This window comes from Malania oleifera, chromosome 7 (genome assembly GCF_029873635.1).
Source record: "Malania oleifera isolate guangnan ecotype guangnan chromosome 7, ASM2987363v1, whole genome shotgun sequence".
Classification (NCBI taxonomy): Eukaryota; Viridiplantae; Streptophyta; class Magnoliopsida; order Santalales; family Ximeniaceae; genus Malania; species Malania oleifera.
The window spans coordinates 52,208,462-52,232,665 of NC_080423.1; the positions used below are offsets into that span (position 1 = coordinate 52,208,462).

The window sequence follows — 24,204 nt, forward strand, 5'->3', positions numbered from 1 at the left end:
CAACTTTTACAAATTCTTCTTGCGGGGCAGAGAAGACCTTAACAATCTTTACGGGCTAGATTACCGTCCCCTCGGGCCACGCCTAGAATACAACCGAATTACAATACAAACTGTATACAATATAATATTTCTCCGATAAGCAGATATGTATCAATATAGATCAATCAAATGCACATTAACTATATAGGTAAATGTAAGCCCAGTGATGTGAATATATGTGCAAATAACACTCAACAAGGTATGATCACAATAATGTTCAAGAGTGTTCTAAATAAGTTGTATTCTTGAAACAAGTTATATCAAATCTCAATAATGAATCAAAGTTTCAAAGATGCTGCAACAATCTTTAAATTAACTCAAAAATATTTTCTTCAATGAAATATGCTCAAGAGTTGTTTGAAAGAATAATATAGCTTGTTAAAAATATTTTACACCATAAAATCAAGTTATATGAATATTTGCAATGACAATGTAAAGATCCTTAAGCTAATGAGTTTTTCCCAACATTAGATTTATTAAATAAAAATCTATGGGAAAACTTTTTCTTGACTCCCCAAAAACAATGATAATTAATCAAGAAAAACAATGGGAGTATAAACAACCTCTAATAAACACTAGCCCACTCAATAAGCTCTTACAATGCTAATATGTATCAAGGGAATAAGTATTTGAGAGTATTTTGGACAATATGAGTTTTTGAAAAGAGAGGATTTTCCATTAATGATTTTTTTTTGTTAATCCCCTCTTAATTTTGCAAATGAACCCCTATATATAGAGAATGACAAAATTATAACCGTTGGGGGACACACATGGCATTTTTAAATTTGTTAAAAATGTTTAGCAAAATTAACCCTGTTTAACTATTTTTAATTTCAGTAAAAATTAATTTAATCCGCATGATTTGGGTGCTTGACTCAAGGTTCGGTTGCCCAAAAAGACTCAACCAAAAATGTACTTTTTCAAAGTTCGGGTGCCCGAGTCTGGGATCGGTTGGCTAAACAAAAGATAGAATGTTTCTGTCCGTAGCTTGGGTGCCTGAAGCTAAGTTCGGTAGCCTGAACTTGCCAATTCGGTTGCCCAAGGCATACTTGAACGTAATGTTTAGGCGCCTGGGTGGTGAAAAGGTGTTAGGTCAAGGATTTGGTCGCCCGTGGATGATGCGGTCAAATATGTTCGGTCGCCCGAATCCAAGTCAACATGTTGACTTGTCCACGGTTCGAGCGCCTAAGGCATTTTGAACGCCACAAGTTTGGTCGCTTGACCTTTCTCAAGATTTTCAATTAATTCCTTTGATTATGCAAGTGATATAAGGACTATTTGTGCTTTTGTGTAGGAACCTAGGGTCTTTCTAGGGTCTATGAGGACACCGAAAAAATTCGGCGTCGGTCAAAGGTCGATTGAAAGGTGTCCTAAGGTCATTTGGTCCCTATGGTCAAACTACGATCTTGTTGAGCTTACATTTACTTACATGCATGACATGTAGAGATTATTACAGTCCTTATATCCTAATTACTATTATAAACCCATATTACATAAAATGAATTACAACATGAAACCAATCTTCAGGGTCTTCATGTTTTGCTTTCATGTGCCATTACTTGATCTGTTAAAATGAACCTGCACATACACTTGAAAGCCATCAAATACCTGAGTATTTGTCATTATCAAAACTGGGTGTGACCTATAAGGTCAACATTCTCTCCCTTTTTGATGATGACAAATACATCGCGCAAAAAAATGGGTATAACCTTAGAAGGCTTCCCTTAACAATATGCACAATATATATATCAATGCAAATAAATTTTCATTTAAGTTCAATTCAACCCAATTTTTGCCCTCTCTTATGCATCTCCCCCTTTTGGCAACAAAAAAAAGGGTCATGAAACTAATAACCTTAGGCATTGGGTATATAACATTAGTACACAAGAGAAGTTTGGGAATTTTAAAAATTTCGGCAGCATGCTGTTTGAAAATAAGACATTTTTCAAAAATTCTTGTATAAAAAGGACTTGTTTTGAGTTTTAAGATCGATCTAACGGTTTATCCACAACTACTCAACTCAAATAGTTCCAGTATGATGAAGATATAAAAAATAAATAAAATTATTATCATGCAATAGATATGAGAATTGTGCATTGCAAAACATAACCAATTTCATAAAGTTCAAGCCAACAAAAGATACCAATTGTTATATTGATTGTTAGACTTTGAAATTATTAGAAAACTCCCCCCTTTTTAAGATAGCATTTTGGGTATGAACAGTTTTATAACCAAAGAATATGTCATTTAAGCACATAAGCAAGAAAACAAGATATGTCGCATGTAAAATCATTTTCCTGCCAAAAACAAAAATATGTAATATAAATAGATAAATATATATCTCCCTTATGATTTTAAACAAATGCATAAGAGCAGTGCTTGCTTAAAAAAAAACTTTAATTCGAAGATCAAGCAAGCAAATTTTTCTGGTCATCATTTAAACACAAAACAACTTTATAACCAGAAAAATTTCAACCATATGTAACTTAAAGATAGACAATTTAAAGTGTAAGATCATATGGTAAACTTTGAAATAGTTTGTGGCAAAACCATATATTTCTGCTTTAGGATTTTCAATGAGATTAATACATTTAAGCACATGCCACAATACAACTTAAAGCACATCTAAACTTAAAAATGGGCGAGCACAACAAGATTGTGATTTTTGCTTAAGGTCCCCCCCCCCCCTATGAATTTGAATACTAGCTTAGATAAAATGAACAACTTATACTATTTAAAGATTTAATTCATTAAGCATGCCAAGCAGTATAAGCAATCAATCCAAATTTTTAAAATTAACTATACTAAGTATTTGTCAATTACATATTATCTCTTGATTAGTATAGTTGTCCCTATAGATCATAGATGCATTAGAGAGCATATATTGAGGCGTGCAATAGTGTTCATAACCCAAGAATATTCCATATCAAATCATAAGCCTTTAAGCATTGGATATAATTTTTAGGATATTCTCAAGAACCTCGATATTTAGTAGACGAAAGTGATGCATATGGATTATTTATGCGCTTCCTATAGGGATGAATCTGAGCCTTTCTAAACGGTTGATGATTATGCTAGGATGAATTTTAATTATCTATTTGGTTTCACTCATCCTTTCAAAAATGTTTTAGTATTAATTTTATCATAATCATCTTTAGCACAAGGTTTTATTTTAGAAAAATTCCCGTCAAAATTTTGGCTACATGCCATCTGTAAATCGGACATTTTCCCATAAAACTTGTACCTAATAGGTTCAATTAAGTAATTTATAATTAAGTTTAAGGCACATGAGAACCTATATCCACTACCAGCATGCAATTCTCATCAATTGCATCCGCTATGCAGGAGGCATTCTAGACTACGCATGCAATCGGGTAGAAAGCAACAATTCATAAAATATAATCTGTTGACCGGTTGAATGTCTAGAGGGGGGGGGGGGTGAATAGGCTTTCTTCATGGATGTGCTAACTTTCTACAACTAAAAAAATCTTACCAAGAGCAAGTGTATAAAGTTGCAGTGTAAAGATGCAGGAAATCACAATAATAATAAATGAGATATGAGAGAAGAGAAGCTGAACACAAAGATATTTACGTGGTTCGGCACCCTGCCTACGTCCACGCCTTGACACCAACTCAAGGATTCCCAAAATCCACTATAATCCTCCTTCCGGCGGAGAAGCCAATACACAGCAGCTTACAAAGAGCTTTCAACAAGGTGCTCACTTAGAGACACCCAATAATAGCTCACAAAGAGCCTTTCTTTACAAGAAGTGGATGAGAAATAAATGTAAACTTGAATACTCCCTTTGAGCTAATTACAAAAATAAAATCCTTACTCAATGTCCTCTTGTCAATGGAGTAGAAGCAAGAATAAGAGCAGCAAGAAGAGGGCAAGTGAGTGTATGAGCAAACCCTAGAAATAACAATACCAATGAATGATCTTCTTACAATATCAACTTTCTTAGATCAGGAATAAATGTTATTTACTCCTATTTAAACACCAAATGGGCGAGAGGAATACTGGAGAGCTATTGGGCATTTATGAATATGAGACAAGGGTCAAATTAGCCGTTCTGCAGCAATTAATGTTTGCTGCTGCCCGACGTTCATTGACGAAGTTCGCCGTTGGGCATTTATGAATATGAGACAAGAGTCAAACTAGCTATTTTGCAGCAATTAATGTTTGCTGCTACCTGACCTTCGTCAACGAAGCTTGAACTTCGTTGACGAGCTCTTTAGTAAATTCGTTGATGAAGCCCTGTGTTCATCAACGAGTTGTTGGTTCTGAATTCAGGTACCTCTCGGTATATTTTTTTCGACGAGAACCCTGTGTTCATTGACTAGTTATTCCGTACATTCGTCGACGACGCCCTGTGTTCGTTGACGAGTTATGGCTCTGAATTCAGATGGCTCTCGATATATTTTCATCGATAAGAACCCTGTGTTCATCGATGAAGTTTGTGTTACACTTGTCGACGAAGCCCTGTGTTCATCGAAGAGTTCCTTCTTCTTATGATTTGTTCTTTTAAGTACAAAGAAGGTCCTTGTCCGTTTGGGGGTTCTTTCACACTTTTTAATAACTTTATTTTGTTGTGTGTGTGTGATACGCCCATTTCTTGCTCTTAGTTTTGAGTTTTACTCTATATACAAGATATTTACAAGATGGTCTCTCTCTCATTCTCACATTCATCCTTCAGATGACTTTGTATATTGTGTATCGTCCATGAATGCGTTGAGAGGCTTGTGCTTTTGGTCATGGTATGAGTTGCTTTGATTGTTTGTTGGTTTAGATGCCATTCTGTATAACTGAAACATGACTTAGAGAGAAACGTTAGTAGCCTTAAGAACTGCTAATGGGTTGTTGTCATCAAAATACGGTAGGAATGAAAGACCCTTAACAACTTGGTCTAACATAATCTATCCATCATAGAATATAAATGGTAGAGAGTAGAGGATAGATATGAGTTTAGTGCAATGCTGTAATTCATAAAGGCATATGGGCATGGGTATTATAAGATAATGAGAGCATTTAATTTTTATAGTCAAGAAAGAGTAATGCTCCCCCTGAGTTATGCTCACAACCAAATCATGCCTTTTCTATTTTTCAAATTCTTTAGCCAAACATTTTAATATTTTTAGTGATTATATCTTGGCAGTAGATGCATAGGCTTTAAAGGACCCAAGGTGTCACAATAAATATTCCTTCAATGAATAAAGCCTATAACTGCCTCTTTTCTTACGATTTACAACACGTGAGAGGCCTAAGTTCAAATGGCTTGTCTTTCTCATCGTTCATGCATAGGTTTCTCAATTATTGCATTTTCATATATGTTGAAACCAATAGCAATCATATTAGCCATTTAACTTAATTGTCAAAGCTGATGTTCTAAAGGATTACATTTAATGTTTGAGAGCTTATGAAAGGAATTTTGGATTAATACTCTTGAAAAATTAAAATTTATGTTATGTTCAAAGAGTATTCATTATGAATGGACATGATTTGAGATATTTGCATAGAAGAGGATATGTCCAAACAATTTAGATAAAGAACAACTAGAAGAGCATGAATTTTGGAACACTGCTCTTTGGTGATTAGAAAGTATCCTTTAGGTATGATGATACAGAGGAGTAAGGATACAAACCATGGAATAGGATGAAAACTTTACCGAATGTGATTGTGGTTGGTAAAGATTCCCTGTGGAGGATACGATGAACCAAAATTAGAAGATTTATAATTTAAGCTCAAAGGGCTTTTTTTTTTTTTTTTTTATTTAACAGTGAAACTTGAATCCCCTAGTAGATGCCTCTAGTTTTGATCAAGAGAAAAGATGTCTTTTAGTAAGCACCAAAAATATTTGGAATTTATGATCAATAGTTCTTCAAGCCTAGAATGATGACTAACCATTTTATTAGGCATTTAAGGCTTTCAAGATGAGTTTAGGACAAGATGTTTAAATAGAAGAATTTATTTCCTAAAACTCAAACTTGTGTAATGGACAGAGTATGCTTAACTTTAGATATTCATATTTAAGCGTGAGTTAAGCAATTTGAATTATTTACCACACAAATAATACTTTGTCCATTTGGAAGTGGATTTCATTCAATTATGCTAAAGCCAATGTTTTCATATTTTATCCAATCATCATGATATTTATTCACTAAGTGATTAGATTGGATATTTTTCATGACTTTTCGAATTGGCTAAAATTTCAAAGAATTTTAAGTGCGCACCGCTTCCCGAGCCTATAGTCATCACCCCCTAAACCTAATCCTAAGATCTAAGGAAGAATTAACTAATTTGATAATTTTAATTTAAATCCATTTTTCCTTAGGTCCTACGGAGTTTGCTTTGCGGACTATCCATTTCATTTCTTTTCCTAAGCCTCAGGCACTTCTGGATGGACAAGTGGATAGAGTGTGCCATTTAATTTTATGACAAAAGCAAGTTTTAAATTTTCGTGACGAGCCATGCTTACTAATCTTGTGTTTGCGAGATGAGGCATGAAAATTTGTATGGGATTTATCAAATGATTTTGAACCCTTTTTGAAATATTTTTCTTTTTAAGTCCTGAGGGTTTATCATCTTTAATTTCTTCCTCCTGGCATATTATTTTCAATATTTTCTTCATGCTTTTCTTCTCTAAGGTGGCATGATAATATTTTAATTCCTCTAATTGTCTAGCCAACCTTTTGTTTTGAATTTTTAGAAATGTTTTATGGTAAGACATTCCAACTAGAGACTTATGAATTTTAAATGAATCATTTTCTAGTTTTTTGTTCAATGGCATGCTTTCATAATAAAACTCATAGCATGATTCAATACAAGATTTTCATTTATTTCATGATTTTGGGGATTACCTTTGCACTCATTGCTGTAGTATCCATACTTGTGGCAGTTGTAGTACTTAACGTTTCTCTTATCTATGTTCGGACGGTTCTAGTATCCCCCTCCTTTTCCTTGTCCTCTGTCTCGTGGGACATAGTTTGTTGATTGCGTCCTTCTCTAGTGGGACCTCTTCCGCCTCTGCCATCTCCTTTGGAATCAAAATTTCCATAATTTCTTCCACGAGATCCTCGGCCTCGTCCATTTCCTTGCTGTGACGTCCTCTCTTTGTCGTATCTATCTGTAGTGAGGGACAACTTTTTTTGGAGGGCTTGCTCTAGTGCTTTATCATCACTCCTTTCGTTGACTTTTTGCTCATGGGCTTGGAGTGAGCCCACAAGTTCTTCTACGGATATGGTTTCTAAATCTTTTGTTTCTTCCATGGTCACCTATATAATCATATTTTGGATCCAGAGATCGAAAAATTTTCTCACAAATTCTCCCGTCATTGAGAGTCTCTCCATTTCTTCTCAATTGATTTGATACTACCATAACTCGTGTATAATAGTCAGCAATAGATTCAATAGATTTCATTTTAAAAGATTCGAAATCACCTCACAATGTTTGAAGACGAATCTTCTTTACTTTGTCTACACCTTTGTGTGTTCGCTAGAGAGAGTTCCAAACTTCTTTGGATGTCTTGGCGGAGGCGATGATTTCAAATGTGGCTTCATCAAGGTCTTGGTAGATTATGGACTTCGCCTTGCAATCCTTTTTTCGATCGGCTTGCAAGTTCGTTCTTTGAGCATCGAACATAGCTGAATCGACTAGTTGTCATAATTTTCCAGGGTCAACTTTGAAATGACCGCTTGGGCAGCACCATTCGCCATTAAATTTAATATATAAAAACAGAGAGATGGGTTTGGCAAATCTGATGCCACCAATGTGTTCAAAAGGTCGAAAAACCTTAGGAATCGGTTTTAGGTTGCAAAGAATCGGTCAAAAAATCACTGAACTGGCCAAAAAATTCTAGACCAGTTTTTTTTTAATTAAAAAAAAATGGTTTGACTTAACGGGCAAAAGATGGCGTTAGTTGTTACCGTTTGAGCCATGTGGTGGCTTCTCAGCATGCCGCGTGTCGGCAACTGGACGCGAGTCGGAAGGCGGGTCGGATTGTGCTTGCAAGGCTGGAGCCGGGTTGCTGGGTTGGGTAGTTGGACGCGGGTTGCTGAGCTAGGTCTCGGATCGGGTAGCCGAGTTAGATCTCACCAGCCGGGCGAGGAAGAAGCTTGTGGGGAGCGTGGAGTGCGTGAAGTCGGCGGTTGGAATCCTCGTCAGCGCGTGCAGTACATGGGGAGGATGCTGACTTCACTAGATTCGCATGTGAGCGTGTGTGGAGTCTTCTAGAGTTCATTTGAGATGCAATTTTCACCGTTGGAATCGTCTCGATGCGAATTTCACAATGGTAGGCTCAATTTTGGATTTTGAGCAATTTCAAATCTGGGAGAAAATTGAATTTCGACTCTGTTCGACTCTATTTGACGAATTCTGGCATACTTGGACGCTCTGATACCACTGATGGGTGGAGGGGACACTCAATCACTAGTTGTGACTGAGACTCAGTGAGTATTTGCACTCAACTGAAAAAAAAATTAATTCAATATGAAAATAAATACAGAGGGTTCAAAAACAACTCTCTCTCTCTCTCTCTCTCTCGCTCACTAGTTATTCACCCTCTCAACACACATACTACATTGCACACACACACATATCTATTTATAACTGATTCTAAATCAAAATAATCAATGATTGTGGCTGGTTGGTGAGGTTGGTGGCCGCCGATTAACAAAAGTGGCTAGTCGGCAGCTGTCGTCCACTGTCAAGTTTACTCTTCAACATGAAGCACCTATACTACGCATGAAAAGTCGAACACACACACACACACACACACACCCTATTAATTAAAGGAACACAGGTTAATTCACAATTAGCATTCTTTGCTCTTTTTTTTTTTTTTAAATACCCTCGTGTATATATATATAGTTTTAAAATTTCGCTTAATGGATAATCATATAAATATAAAACTTTCTCACGATTACAATAGTTACCCGTGATTACAAATTATAATTATCCAGAACTCTCCTTAATTTTTTAACACACGCTACAATTACTATTCATGCCGATTATTATCACAAACCGAGAAGCACATGCAATGTGTGCGCGCTGGTTATTAGTATGTGGTATATGTGTTGAATATAGTTTAAACAAGGAGAGCAGAAGGCTAGAATTTCCCCAACCACCAATACCAAGACGTGCCAGTAGTGGCTGGATGGTTATACCAACCACAAACTACATGTAGACTGCAGTAGCTTATTAGACTCAACATTTAATGTTGGTGATCAGTTCTCCATCTCTCTGTCGTCCCTTCGTCTACCACTTCCGTCAAGTCTATAATAACCCACTCTCCTTCCCCAGTATACTGTCACTCACTCTCTTATCTTATTCTCTCTCTCTCTCTCTCTCTCTCTCTCTCTCTCTCTCTCTCTCTCTCTCTCTCTCTCTCTCCCCATGGCTGAAGCAGGTGGAGAAAAGCAAGAGGTTGAGAGGAAAAGATCAGTGGCAGTATTGAAGAATTCGATGGTTCTGATAGTGTTACTGAGGCTGCTTGCATTTTTGGCCACCGCAACCGCAACAGTTGTGATGGCTCTCAATAAAGAAACCAAAACCTTCGTGGTGGCCACTGTAGGAAATTCCCCTATAACAGCCACTATCACCGCCAAGTTTCAAGACACCCCAGCAAATGTGTAAGCTGCTTCAATTCCATGCATGCATGCATGTCATTCTCTTATATATGCTCTGCATTTGAGGATTCTAGGAAATGTGAATTGAGAAGGAGTCATTGACACGCCCATTTGAGGATTTTCAAGAACTTAATTTCAAGAATTAAATTAAATATTCTTTTGCATTAATATTTGTCTTAGATTCTAGAATTTAGACATCCCATTTGAGTTTATGTGGGTTTGAATAATAAAATGAAGTATAATATTGTATCCGGTGTTGTCATTTCACAAATTCAAATCCCATGCATGATCCTCATGCTCTTAAATACAACCCTATCTTATTTTTCGATAATTTGGATCTTCAAGCATGTGATTCTCTAAATCAAATGCTTTGTAAGATCATGTGCATATGTGAAAACTGTTTTTTTTTTTTTTTTTTTTTAAATTTTTAAAATTAAGAGATAAAACATTATTTTTCATCTTAAAAAAAATATTATATAAGAAAACTTGAATGCATGTTAAAATATTTTCTTTTTATTTTTGAAGATAAGGTAATATATTTTTATTTCTTTGAATGAATAGAAATGAGATATGAAACGAGCCTTTTTGTGTTTGAATAGAAAGCTTTCTTAGTTACATACATATAACTTACGGAGAAGCTATATGCTTATGCTCAGGTATTTTGTGATAGCAAATGGTATGGCCAGTTTCCATAACTTGTTGATGTTAGGGGTGCACTTTTACGGGTACAAGCTAGATTATAGAGGAATTCGTTTCGTGGCGATTGCCATTTTAGACATGGTATGTGCTCTAATTTAAATTTTGTTCAATATTAGTAAATTTTTATCCCAAATTGTACTAAATGTAATGTTGCAATTGGAGCTATTGGGGGATATATATATATATATATATATATATATATATATATATATATGTGTGTGTGTGTGTGTGTGTGTGTGTGTGTGTGTGTTTATTTATTTTGTTAGTTGACAGTAGCAAAATATGTACAACAAATACTACTTAATTCTCTCATTCTATCAACTATAAACTAGAAATCTACCTTTTTTGTCAAATTAATAAGCTTATCTTAGCTTGAATTTAGTTACAATATGAAGGGAAAAGTTTAGAAAGTAAGTCTATAAGTCTTACAATCTCGTGAAAGTAATGATCTTTCAAATGAGATTATTTATTGCTTTGTTGGGGAATGAAATGAATCATTTTAGAGGACCTACTAACATCTTTTTATAGAAATCACAATATTGTGAGTGGAGCGTACAAGCTAATTATATCTTGCTTATAGCTCTTTGTTCTATGATAAATTAGAAAACAATTAATACAATCTATGACATCTCCATTCATTTAAGATTAAAAGAAATTTTCGTGAGCATGCTAAAGTAAACTTAGATTCTATCTAAATGAATATGCTGAAGTGTCTAGCAAGACCTTCATGAACTTAAATAAAGCCTCTCCTAGAGAACATTATAGAATAAATAATTTCTTTTAAAAAGGAGCTATTTTGCTAAAAGAAATTCTTTAATAGAGTATACCTTAGTCAAAGCATTAACTACTTGATTGAACTTCTAATTAAATTGATGTTTCACAGTGAAAGAATATGGATGAAGAAACTAAACTCATTGCACATAATTAATTTTTAGCTTGTATTGACCATTAGAGTTCTTTAAATTGAAACTAAAATAAAACAATCATGGATGTTGAACTCCTAATGAACAAAATGAAGCCCCTTAATAATTAGAAGACTAGATTAAGTCACGATGCCCTCAAACTCCTTGTTGGGAGCTTATGATAGTTAACTATATATGGCATTTGTCTCCAAAACAAGATCAAGAAAAGTTAGAAAAATGGGTTATTCTCTAAGGACCTCATGAAGTTGAGCCTTCTAGGGTGATTCCCTCTAGCTGATCTACCATAGTTGAAGGCCTCCAAGTGCCCTTCATTGTGGTTCAAAGGAGCTGAAAGGGATCTTGAAGGAGAAAGGAAAGAAACAAAAGGAAAACCCCATTTCCTATGTCAAATAAAGGAATAGAAAGTGGCCTCCTTGGTCACATAAGTAAAATAAAGCAATTAATCAGGAAAAAATTCTTACAAATGAGTAATATTCAAATAGAAGAAGGACATGAATTAAACTTGCACAAAACACAAATAACTTGAACTTTTAGCGATAAAAACAAAACAAGAAAAGTAGGAAGGACATATATTTTGTCAAAAATGCATGGTGGAAGCAGAATAATGCTTAAATGACACAAAAAAAAAAAATGAGCAATAATAGAAGTCAAAGAGAGAAACGTTGTGCACATCAGATGCTCTTGAGAATACACATGAAAGCAAAGTACGAAATGAATAGTTTCTCATCGTTAAATACCTTAAATGAGTGGCAAATTAAATCAAAATCACTGATTAGGAGAAAGATTTTTTTTTTGTTTGCCCTTCACTCACATTCTTGATCTAGGTGTCGAACTACCTTGTTACACATAGAGATGATGCAATGCTTTGAAAAACACGTCACACAAAGAATTTAATTACTTAAGATTTCCATCTATTGACCTAAATATACTCCAGAGGTTTTAAACTTTTAAGATATGTAGAAGCAAGAGATAATACATGAAATATAATTTTATCTATTTTATTAAAAATATTAAAGAAAGTATCAAACACACTATGCTATAGAAAGTTTTAGAGCTAGTAATATGCAAGTTGAATGAGAAATTTATAGAGGACACACCATATGGAGTTGAAGCAACTTTGATTAAAATAAAGTGTTTTAAGTGTATTGTGCAATTGTAGAGTATCATATGTGGTAATCTAGGTATAATGCTTTTGGAAGGTAAGATAAGTTGAGAAGAGAATTTAAGACTATTTAGGCACTTGTAACACCCGCTAGTCAATAGCGTACAAGTGAGGTGAGGCAAGTTTAGTTGTTAATTGCTATAAGAGGGGGAGGGTTAGACCTATATTAAATTGGACTAAAAGAGAATTCTTATAACCAACCCCACATAAAGAGTCTAAAAAGCTTGCTTCTTCTTTGTATATATTTATAATTGGCTCGACCTACACGTATTTGTTCAAAGTATTTTTTCGAAGTCTATGACTACTCAACAATCTTATTTAGTATTTGACCCAATGTAATATTCTTAAACGTCCATAATGTCAGTAGCTACTCGTAATAGTGGATTACTGGAGGACATAGTAGCGAGGTAGGATATGGTTGGCCATAGGGGTTGAGACTCAACTTGATAAAATATATATATATCACTAAAAAACTAGAAAGTCCAAACCATTTCTCATTTTGATTCAATTTTTATTTTAATTGTCCATTTTAAAAATCAATTTTAGTTTCAATTTTAATAGTAAACTAAGCATAAAACAAATTAAAAATTTATTATTCTACCCTCTCGTATTTACTTTTTATAGGAACATTTCAACCGTTAGAGTTGAAACTTTTATGCTAAAAGTTAAATATTTTAATCTTTGAAGGGTTAGGAAAATATGTTGGTGTGTTTTTTATAAAGTAAGTAATAAATAATGTTCTATTAATTAGATTCATTCGGAATGAAACTGTGAATTACTAAATGATGCTTAATTTGCATGAGTCGAAAATATATAGACGACAGTGGCATTGATATCGGGCGGGACAAGTGCGGCAGCCTTCATGGCAGAGGTGGGGAAGAATGGGAATTCACACGCAAGGTGGGACAAGATCTGCGACAAATTCGAAAGCTTCTGCAACCGCGCCAGCGGCGCCCTGCTCGCCTCCTTCATCGGGACTGCTCTGTTGATTACAATCACCGTCATTTCCATCATCACGGTGCATAAGCAAAAGTCCTCCTCAGTCAATTACCTTGCCGTCCCTTGATCCCTCTCGTGTGTGCGCCGCCTTCATAACATAATGTGTATTCTCTCAAGTTTATGTGTGGATTTGCATTAATGCGATTGAACGTTGACTGTTGAGAAAGGGTTTGGCTTGTGTTTTCTTCAGCTTGTAAGGCGCAGCGAGAAGTTTTATTCATCGCGGGTTAAGACTCCATTCACTATACCGATGGAGTTGGTTATTACTGATAAAAAGATTTTCGATCCTCACGATGATTTGTTGACAGAAAACTCGTCGATGTCTTTTAAATGATTCATTGTTTTAATTGCGAGGGAACAAATAATTACCTACGGTTTATGATAAAATAGGGAAGAAAATATTAAATAATTACGAACAATTAATATAGGACTTACCATAGAAATTAGTAATGGTGGAAAGCAAATGATAGTTATGGTTTTTGACGTATTTATTGATGAAATAATGGCGAGGACAGTAGCGTCTAATTCTCAACAATTAAAAACATTGTTAATGCATATTTTTAGTAAGGGAGAACAAAAATTTAAGGCCAATACTGGTGTAATTTTAATAATATTGCATTCGAGGTTTTCTGTGGCACACTTTACTATATTTATTTTTACAATAAACTATTTTCTCTATTAGTAAACAAATAAATGCATAATTTAAATATTAAAAAAAAATATATTCAACACTATAAAAGTCATCATTCATAATGAATGGATTATTTGTCCAGTAATACCTAATTACAAATACAACTCATAATAATTATCATCAATAAATTCGATTTAGCGTAGCAAAATTTGTCTTACTCATATTCCACATTCTCTTTTCGAGCACTAGAGTCAGTTAAATGATTATACTTACAATCATTTGTATAAAGTAAATTGTCCAAAAAAAAAAAAAGAAGTTTAAAAATGCAAGGAATTGAAACATTATTAACTAATGCTCTAGTTGCGAGTTTGAATTTCAAATTTTATATTTGAAATGGTGTGGATTTAGACATAATGCAGTAAAGAATTAGATTAAATTTTATTAAATTAACACAAATTCAAATTCAAGTCTAGAAATACATGCTTTCAAACACTGGTTAATAGTATTTAAAATTAGTGATACATGCATATTAGGAAAATCTATGAACATGTGCAGTCTTCCTCTCTAGATACACTCACTCTACTAGGAGTATAATCACTTAGAGGTTCTATTATAATTAATCTATTTGCCTCTTATCGTACAAATTCTGTACCATCTAGATATTCTAACTTTGACAAATTCTGAACTTATTTCTTTAAGGCTTTTACTTCTTCAGTATCCATTAAAGTCCAATTCCAAGGATTCTTTATTTAAACATTTCTCTGAATTGGTGCTGCCTTTTCTGCCAAAATTTTAATCAATTTTCTAATGTAATTCAATACTCATAGAAAGCATTGACACTGTCTTCTATCTTTGAATTCATTAGGAAATTCACATAACCTTTTTGCTATATGTGACTAAAGTTCCTCTTCGCTTCCTCGAATTTTTAAACCTAAAAATTCAATCTGAGGTTGCATCCATATGGTTTTCGTTTCTGAAAGAACCATTCCTTCTTTTTTAAACACTTGTGCCACCTGCTTCAAATGTTCTAAGTAGTCCTTAGTATTTTTACTAAATACCAGAATATCATCATCAATGTATACTGTAACAAATCTAGTTATTCCTTCAAAAGCATTATCCATCCTTCTTTGGAAAATTCCTGGGGCATTCTTAAATCTGAATGGCATAACTAGCCACTTAAAAAGCCCAATCGGCATAGTGAAGGCTGTAAGAGCTACTGTTATTTCTTTGACCTTTATCTGCCAATATCCTGATTTGAGATCGAATTTTGAATAAACTGAGGGTTTCTCCCTTCTTATTCTATTTCTAAGAGACTCCTGATTAGGTAAATTATACCCATTATCTCTTGTTTCCTTATTTAGATCTCTATAATCAATTACCATTCTGGCTTTTCCACATACTTGTTCAGCATGATTTGTTACCATAAATGCAGCACTCCTGTGCTCACTTTTACTGTGCTTGATAAGTCCCAAATTTAATAATTCTAAAATTTGTTTCTCAAATTCCCTTATCATTTCATTTGGATAACTAATCCCTTTACTTTTGACAATTGTATTGGGATTTTTGAGTACAATATCAGCTTCTGGCATGACTTTCTACCATAATGCTTACGGATTCTCCAGCCAGTTATCTGAAAGTAGCTTCTTGATTTCTTCAAGTTTACTTTCTTCTTCTCACTGATTTACCTTTAGAATACTTCCTGATACCAGTTCCTTCCAATTATCAAGTTTCTATTGATAATTAGATATTCCTTCCTCGACTATCATATAATTCTTTATAATAGTTGCAGTGACCTAGGGAAATTAAGGTATTTTAATAATAAAAGAGGGAGGAAAATGAGAATTGAAAAAGGGGGTGACAGCAGGCCTCGTCGACGAATGCTTCGAGTTCGTTGACGAAGTGGTTTTTTGGGCTCGACGACGAGGGCGCGTTTTGTTGACGAAAAAAATACTGTGAGGCTATTTTCCCATCTCTGAATTTCGTCGACGAGAAACAAATGTTCGTTGACAAACTTCTTTTGTGACCTCGTCGATGAGGTGATGTGGCTCGTCGACGAAGACCAGAGTATAAATAACTTTAAACTTGGATTTTAGTGCAGAAACTTGCAAACCTCACTTTCTCTCACTACATTTTCGTCCTCCACCCCTTCTCTCTAAGTTTTTGGGCAGGATTCTCGCCGGTTCGACGATCTGAGGCTACCATGGCACTCCTGGAAGAGTTCTCTTCAAATCTACTGGAGTGGATCATTGGTGGGGCTACCTTGAATTCCAACCTAGATTTGGGGTAAGACTTTTTTCATTCAGTATTTGAATTTTCTGTAGTTGTAAAAAATGTAGTAGTTGAAGAAATACTGAATTTATGTTCTGGGAGATGTTTTTTCAGTGTGTTGAACGGGGAACCCTGCGGGTGCAGGACTAGTTGTCGTAGGGGCTTTCCAAAAGTTAAGTAACGGGATAAACTAAGTTAGTTGTTTTTATGAAAATATATGTATAATTTTACAACATTTAATTTCAAGAATATATATATATATATATATATTAGCATTATGTTTGGGAAATTACTGCTGTAATGATGATATGTTTTAAATATGTGTAATACCCATTTTGTGTGACATGAGTAGAATTTATTATGAATTACTGTTTTTTGGGAAAATGTTAAATGATACAAAGTTTTACTATGATATACCGGCATACGAGCCGAGAGTTTTTATATGGTATATCGGCGTACGGGCCGAGGATGTTCTCACATGATTTGTCAGCGTACAGGCCAAGCCTTTTATATGATATGCCAGCGTACGGGCTGAACCTTTTATTTGATATGTGATACGGCGTACGGGTTGTGATTATTAAAATACGAAATGCCGGCGTAAGGGCCGAAGATTTTCATATTATGCTATGAAATGTGATATGATGATATTGATTTGAAAATTATTATTATGGAATAGAAATGTATCATAATTTGAAATATGTTATATGTTATCAGAACCTAGTTGGCTTGGTTTAGCCTTACACGAGCACGGTATCATAGCTATGTGATCATGATCATTATGATGTTAGTGTTACTGCTGTCGTACGAGGTAGCGGGAGGATGGATAGTCGATGTGGTTTATTGAAGTGTTGGCACCCCTGGTGTATAGACCAGGTCTTGTAGACCCATCGTACTTACAGACTTTTGCTTTTGACTTGACAGTGGTCGGCTAGCCATTGTTAAGTCTCGCATTCGGGCCAACAACCCAGTTATGTGGCGGTAAGACATGACACCAGCCAGCTAACCTTCCATGGTTGTTTTTGTATTATTATCATATGAGATGAATTATGTTTATGAAAATACAGTATGTTCTATGAAGATATGATTATATATGTTTTCCCATATATGATACAGACCATTTCACCAAATATGTTTATGTATGGTTTTATGAATAACATGGAAATAGTCATGATACCACACACTGGTATTAGTTTATTTTCCCTTACTAAGAGGTGTCTTACCCCAAATTATATGAACATTTCAGAAGCCCTAGATAGAAGAGCGGATAAAGCTCCGCAACGTTAGAGTACATTAGTCCTACCCCATCTGAAAGGTAAGTCTTTTGCTAGGGTCAGATGGATTTTTGGGTGATGACCCTAGGACTAGTTTTGATTGTTTTGGGATGTATACGATGGATGTAGTAAACTCTGGTATTGTATTGAATGGTAATATGAGGTGTGTAGCTGAAGTGAAATACATATTAGCCGGGAGCTGTTGTGCTCAAACCTTGTATATGAAACAACAATTAAGGGACTTAAAAATACAATACCAAACAATCCCTATAAAGTGTGAAAATACAAGCGCTATAGATATTTCAAAGAATCCAGTATCACATTCAAGAACTAAACATATTAATATACGTCATCATTTTTTAAGAGATAATGTTGATAAGAAAGAAATAGCTCTTGAATTTGTTAACACTCACGATCAATTAGCTAATATATTCATAAAACCATTAGCTGAAGATCAATTTGTATTTATCCAATGGGAATAAGGAATGTTACGTGTAAGAGAGGTTAACTATGAGAGAATTGAATTTTTCTTCAGGGAAGATGACTTCCAGACACCAGGAAGGTGCCTGATAGGCTACTGTCTATCTAGAAAGACAGTGGGCAAATGACTGTCAACTTGGTGACAGACGACTATCTTGCGGTGGTTCATGTTCTTTTAACATAAAAACACTCTTTTTAAAACCTCCAGACCCTTGTCCATTCAACTCCCCTTCTCTAAAGCAACTCCTCTTCATTCTCTTCGAAGTTCCTCCGCTCCAAAACCTCCTCTCAACGTCAATCCATCACAACCCTAATTCCTTCACACCTAGGGTTTCATGAATTTCAGCTTCATCAAAATGCCACGTACCAAAACAGTTGGGAAAAAGGACAAAACATCCTCTTCTTCTTCAAAAGCTGCAAGCAACAAAGAAATAGAGAAATGGTTGGTCTCATCTCATGCAAAAACGTTGTATCAAAATCACATCTCTACAATCGATCTAATGTTTTGTAAGGTATTAGATGTTACTTTCTTAAAAGAAAACTTCCCTGAAATTCTTGAGTTGCTCAAAAATATAGGATGGGATAAGTTCATTCTTCACCAAGTTAAGGGACACTATCCTGACCAGATTAAACTTTTCTACTCATACTTGGTGAAGAAAGATGTTGGATTTGACACTGAAGCATTTGGCCAAAAGATAACACTTACTCCACACTCATTATAGAAAATACTTCGTATCAAACATGTGGATTTTGAGTGCAATCCAATAGAAAAATAGTGGACTATGGAGCAGGGTTTTTCATGACAAGAATTTTTGCCTTTTGTGATGAACGATCAACCCGTTTATTTTGGCAATCCTCCATAATAAAAATAGCTAAATCTGCAAGCAAAAATTCTCCACAAGATCATTGCTTATAATATAATTCCAAGATCAGGATGTTTTGATCACATCTCCTTCTTTGATTGTTTCGTTATGTGGTGCATATTAAAAGGAAAGAAATTGGATTTAGCTGGTCTTGTACTCAAATGGATGGTTGTGAAGCTTGAATTTCCTAGAATTGGGCTTCCATATGGTGGCATTCTTTCCTTTGTATTTGCTCATTTTCAAGTCATCACTCCATCTTCAAAACTGGTGAAGCGAACCCATTACAACCTATTCTCCTCCACTACTTTAAAGAAGATGGGTTACAAAAAGTACACTGAAGGATGGATGTTTAGGGGTAATAGACCAGCACGACCAGCACCAGAAGAAAGGAATCCAGCTCCTCAAGAAGCTGATACGCCTCCTTGGTTTCTCCCTTTTTATCAGCACTATTCTAGGTTCAGTTCTGAAATGAGGGATAATTTTGCTTCTCTTCAAGACAAGATAACAAATATTGATGATAAATATACTTTACTAGATAAACATCTTCAAAACATTGAGCAATGCGTCACACAAAATGACACTGATTCATATAAAGAGAGTAATGAGAATGCTGATGAAGACTCTTAGGCCAAATTGGAAGAAGGCTCACAGTAATCCAAATGAAAAGGAACTACTGAAGATAGTGACATAGCCTTTGATACTTGACTAGAGACTTTTGATGTTTATACTTTTGATATTTTGTATGCTACACATGCTTAATTTCTGGATGTATTAGGACTTTTTGTTGATGTCAAAAGGGGGAGTATATGCGTGAGCAAAGTTTATGAGTCTATGTATGTTTGATGTACTGAGTTTTATGAATTATGAATTTTATGTATGTATATGTATGCATGAATATGCTTCAATGATAAATCTGAAACTTTCACCCTTCTAAAATTATGTCTTAAGGCGATTATTTTAAGTTTATACTTATTGACAGGGGGAGCATTAATTTTATTTTATATCTTTGCTCTTTCTTTGTCATCATCAAAAAGGGGGAGATTGTTGGCCTAGTTAGGCTTACAAATTTTTGGTTTTGATGATAACAAAGTAAAGTTATATAATGTGTTTTCAAGTGATATTATTTCAGGAAAAGATGATTTGCTCAAATTTCACATACCCTAACATGAAAGCTTACAAGGATCAAGGAACAAGAAAAGTCACACATGAATACCAGAGATCCATAATGAAAGCTCGTAAGAGTTTGACAGATTAAAGAGCAACATCAAAAGGACTCAAAGCAAAGAAGTGTCAAATGTGTTTATAGAACAAGCTTTGTAAGTACTTCAAAGTTGATTCAAATATGAATTTTCATTTTGAAGCTCATTAAGGCAAAGACGCACTTATAAATATGAAGTTTTAAAATCTTGGAACATGTTTTTCAAAGTTAAAACAAGTTAAAATTTGAAGGTTAATTCAACAAAAGAGAGAGAAATAAAAAATGACTTGAACAGAGAAACAGTTAGCTGACAGATGACTGTCTGTATAAGGACAAACGACTGACAAGTTAAACAACCTAAAATAAGAAGAATAGAAGCCTTCCAGATGACTATCAACCAGCTGACAGACGACTGCCAGTGTCAAGTGAGACGCCTATATGTGTTTTTCTAGCCGACTGCCATCATTCTGTGTGTTTTGAAAAACTGATTTGTTTAGTTATAGACGACTGCCACCATGAGGACAGCCGATTTCCATCTTTCAATTTGAAAAAAAAAATAGGTATGATATACATGGACAGTTGACTGCCAGTGACTACACGGTCATCTAGCTTGCGACAGATTTTAAAATTTCCAACGGGTATATTTTTGAAATTTAAATTATTTGAAACCCAAACTAATTTACAACTTGGACCCTACTCCAAGTAAACTTGGGGAACAAGCAAAAAGTCTTTGTACATCTATAAATACCCTCAAGGTTTATTAATTTAGACACCAAGAAATCAATTCGGCTATCCTACTCTCTCAAAGCTTATTGAAATTCTGAAAATTTTCTATTGCTCTCATCGCTCATGAAAATCTCTAAAGTCTTGTTGAGTTTCTCACTATGATTGTGCATCGATTGTTGATTCTTTCATCTATTGAAAGATACTTATGGTGATAAATCTTTAGAGCTTCATATTGAATTTTCATATTATGAATTTATTGAAGTACATAGTTTTTCAATTTGTATTAATCAGCTCTTTGAGGAGCAAGTTCTTGTACGCCTTGTTTTATATCTTTGTAATAGATTGATTGACGGTTCGAGTGCTAAATCGTTGGACCAAACAAGGGGATATTGTTTGGAGAAGGTGGGCTCTGGCCTTACCTAAGGAGTGTTGTAATTGGTATTGTTCCACTTGGTAAAGGAACGGTGATAGTGAATCCTTTGGTGATTTTGCCAAGGGCGTGGATGTAGGTTGTGTTGAAGCCGAACCTCGTAAAACCTTGTGTTCTTTTTTCTCTTCCCTATTCTTTATTTTTTTTAGCAAAAGTTACAATATGTGTGGTTGCTTTAAAATTAAAATATTCTGAGTGTTTGGTTGTTAAATAAACCAGAAGGTAATTTGTTTTGGTTTGATCAACATTGATTACGGAAACCGAAAGGGACTATGTTGGTTGATCTTCCTTAACTTATTATACTGAAAGTTTATTTAAAAGTTGAACATTGAGAAGAAGTGTAATTGTGATACATGGCTTATACAAGTTTAGTAAATTTTCATATTGATACAGGACTTATACAAGTTCAGCAAATTTTCATATTGATACAGAACTATTATTACAAGAATTGAGCGGTTGATAATTTTACTTTGATTGTGATTACTCTGAATTAATTTTGATTGTATTTGAGCATTGATTATTGTTATAACACAAAAGGTATTAAAAAGGAGGAATAAAATATTTTTATCCCAATTCACCCCCCTTTTAGGAAAGCTATTCCATTTTCAACAATTTTTGAGCAAGGATATGAACCAATGAGAGGATGGATCTTTACCTGATGTGATCATGGTATGGTAAAGATTTCCTATGGAGGATATAAACCAAAACTAGTGGATGCCTCTAGTTTTGATCAAGAAAAAAAATGTCTTTTAATACGCACTAGAAATATTTAGATTTTATGATCAATAGTGCTTTAAGCCTAGAATGATGACTAAACCTTTTATTAGGCAATTTAGAATTTCAAGATGAGTTTAGGACAAGATTTTTAACTTCATTTCCTTCAACTCAAAACTTACGCAATGGATAGAGTATGCTTAACTTTAGATATTCATATTTAAGCGTGAGTTAAACAATTTGAAATTTAAATACAAGGCAAACATGCCATGTCCATTTGGAAGTAGATTTTTATTCAAGCAGCCAATAATTTCAAATTTCAACTAAGGAATATATGCATTAATTTCAGATTGGTTATTTTTCCCGAATTTCTGAATTGGCTTGATTTTTCAAAATATTTAGTATGTAAGATTTTAAATAGTGGACAAATACTAAGATTTTACATTTTCAGCCCAAACCACTTCCTAAGCCTTTAGTCAACACTACCCCCTATGACTAATCCTAGATGCTAAGGAAGAATTATGTGATCATGTAATTCCTATTTGAGTAAATTCTTCCTTGAGTTTCAAGGGGTTTGCTTTCTTGACAACCCATACCATTTTTCTATCTTTGATTTTTGATGGGTTTGGACTAGGTGGTACTTTGACTCTCTACAATTGTTTGGGTTTCACACCTTTTCTTTTAAATGGGCAATCAAAATTTGTGTGCCCCTTCTTTTTACATAAGATGCTTGTGATGTGAGTGTATGAACTGGAGGAGGCACTAGCATAGTGTTTCGATTCTTTTACAAAGTACCCCATGTATAGGTTCTTTCTTTTCTTATTTTCAATCCCATTATAACTTATACCTTCCTTATCTAAGGTCATCTTTTGTGCACCTAACATTTTATCAAAGTTTTCCTTGCCTCTGGTGAATGTGTAGATGATCTTAGATTGGTCTTCTATTTTCTTCTCTAGATCTTGAATTTTTGAGTTTTTCAATTCTTTGCAAACATTCTGAAGTTTCATAAGTTCTTTAGACATTGTTTGCTTTATTTTCAAGATCAAAGATATGAAGATCCTTTTCATTTTCAATTATAAGTTGGGATCTTATGTCTTTAAGCTCCTTTTGTAGCACAACATTCTTGTTTTCCAAATTCTTGATTTTCAAATCCTTTTCTTTATTAACAAGAATTTGTGATTCAAGTTCTTTCAATGATGCCTCATTCTTTTTTTTTTTCAAAACATTGTAGCGTTCAAGTGTTTTAACAAGAGACTTATGAGTTCTAATATATTCAACTTGCAGTTCCTCATAAGTAGGCATGCTTTCACTATCAGTACTATCATATGATTCAGTATCAGATGCATCATTCAATTCATCACATGAATCATTACCAAATTTATCTACTAAAGTAGAAGGAATAGAGATAACCTCATTATCTATTAAAGCAAAAAAAAATTGGATACCTCCCTCAAGTTCAGTGGAGCTCGAGTCGCAAGGAGAGATGGCCTCCTTTTGCGTGGATGCACCATATCTCCTCTCAAGTTCATCCCAGATCTCCTTAGCATTACTACAGGCCATAACCTCACATAAAACATTAGAATCTAAAGCATGCAATAAGGTATTCTTGGCATCTAAATTTACCTATACTAAGTTCCTATCATGGTCATTCATTTCACACTCATATTTAGGAACATCAGTACACCCAATAGATTTCATAGGCACACAATCACCCTAATCAATGACTTTCCAAAATTTCCAATTCAAGGCTTTCACATACACAGTTGTTCTGAATTTCCATACAACATAGTTATTACCACGAAATACAGGTGGCTCTGTGATCAATCTTCCCTCGCATGAAGGGGATGTACTAACACGAGCCATCATGATCTTTTACTAAATGACGTCTAAGTCTAAGTTACGAGGCTCTGATACCAATTGTTAGCTTTGGTGCAACCCCAAGAGGGGGGTGAATTGGGTATTTAAAATTTATCACCTAGGTTAACTGGTTTTATCAATAGTGTAATACATCTTAGGGTCAGTCTACACAATATACAAATAAACATACATGTGCATTAAAGGTAAAGTGCGGAAATGTAAAGAATACGCATGATATGTTATTGGGGTTCAGCCAACTGTGCCTACATCCCTGCCTTGGCCACACCAGCATAAGGATTACCACTATAATGCTTACTTAA

The 24,204-nt window shown here is 34.5% G+C and overlaps 1 protein-coding gene across 1 annotated transcript; it reads left to right on the forward strand.

Annotated features, from left to right (window-relative positions):
• Positions 1 to 9,279: 9,279 nt before the first annotated feature.
• Positions 9,280 to 13,758, forward strand: LOC131160035 (CASP-like protein 1B1). The gene is made up of 3 exons (XM_058115323.1): positions 9,280 to 9,666; positions 10,320 to 10,443; positions 13,265 to 13,758. The coding sequence occupies exons 1-3, from the start codon at positions 9,431 to 9,433 to the stop codon at positions 13,511 to 13,513; spliced, it is 609 nt and encodes a 202-aa protein (XP_057971306.1). The 5' UTR covers positions 9,280 to 9,430; the 3' UTR covers positions 13,514 to 13,758.
• Positions 13,759 to 24,204: the final 10,446 nt, after the last annotated feature.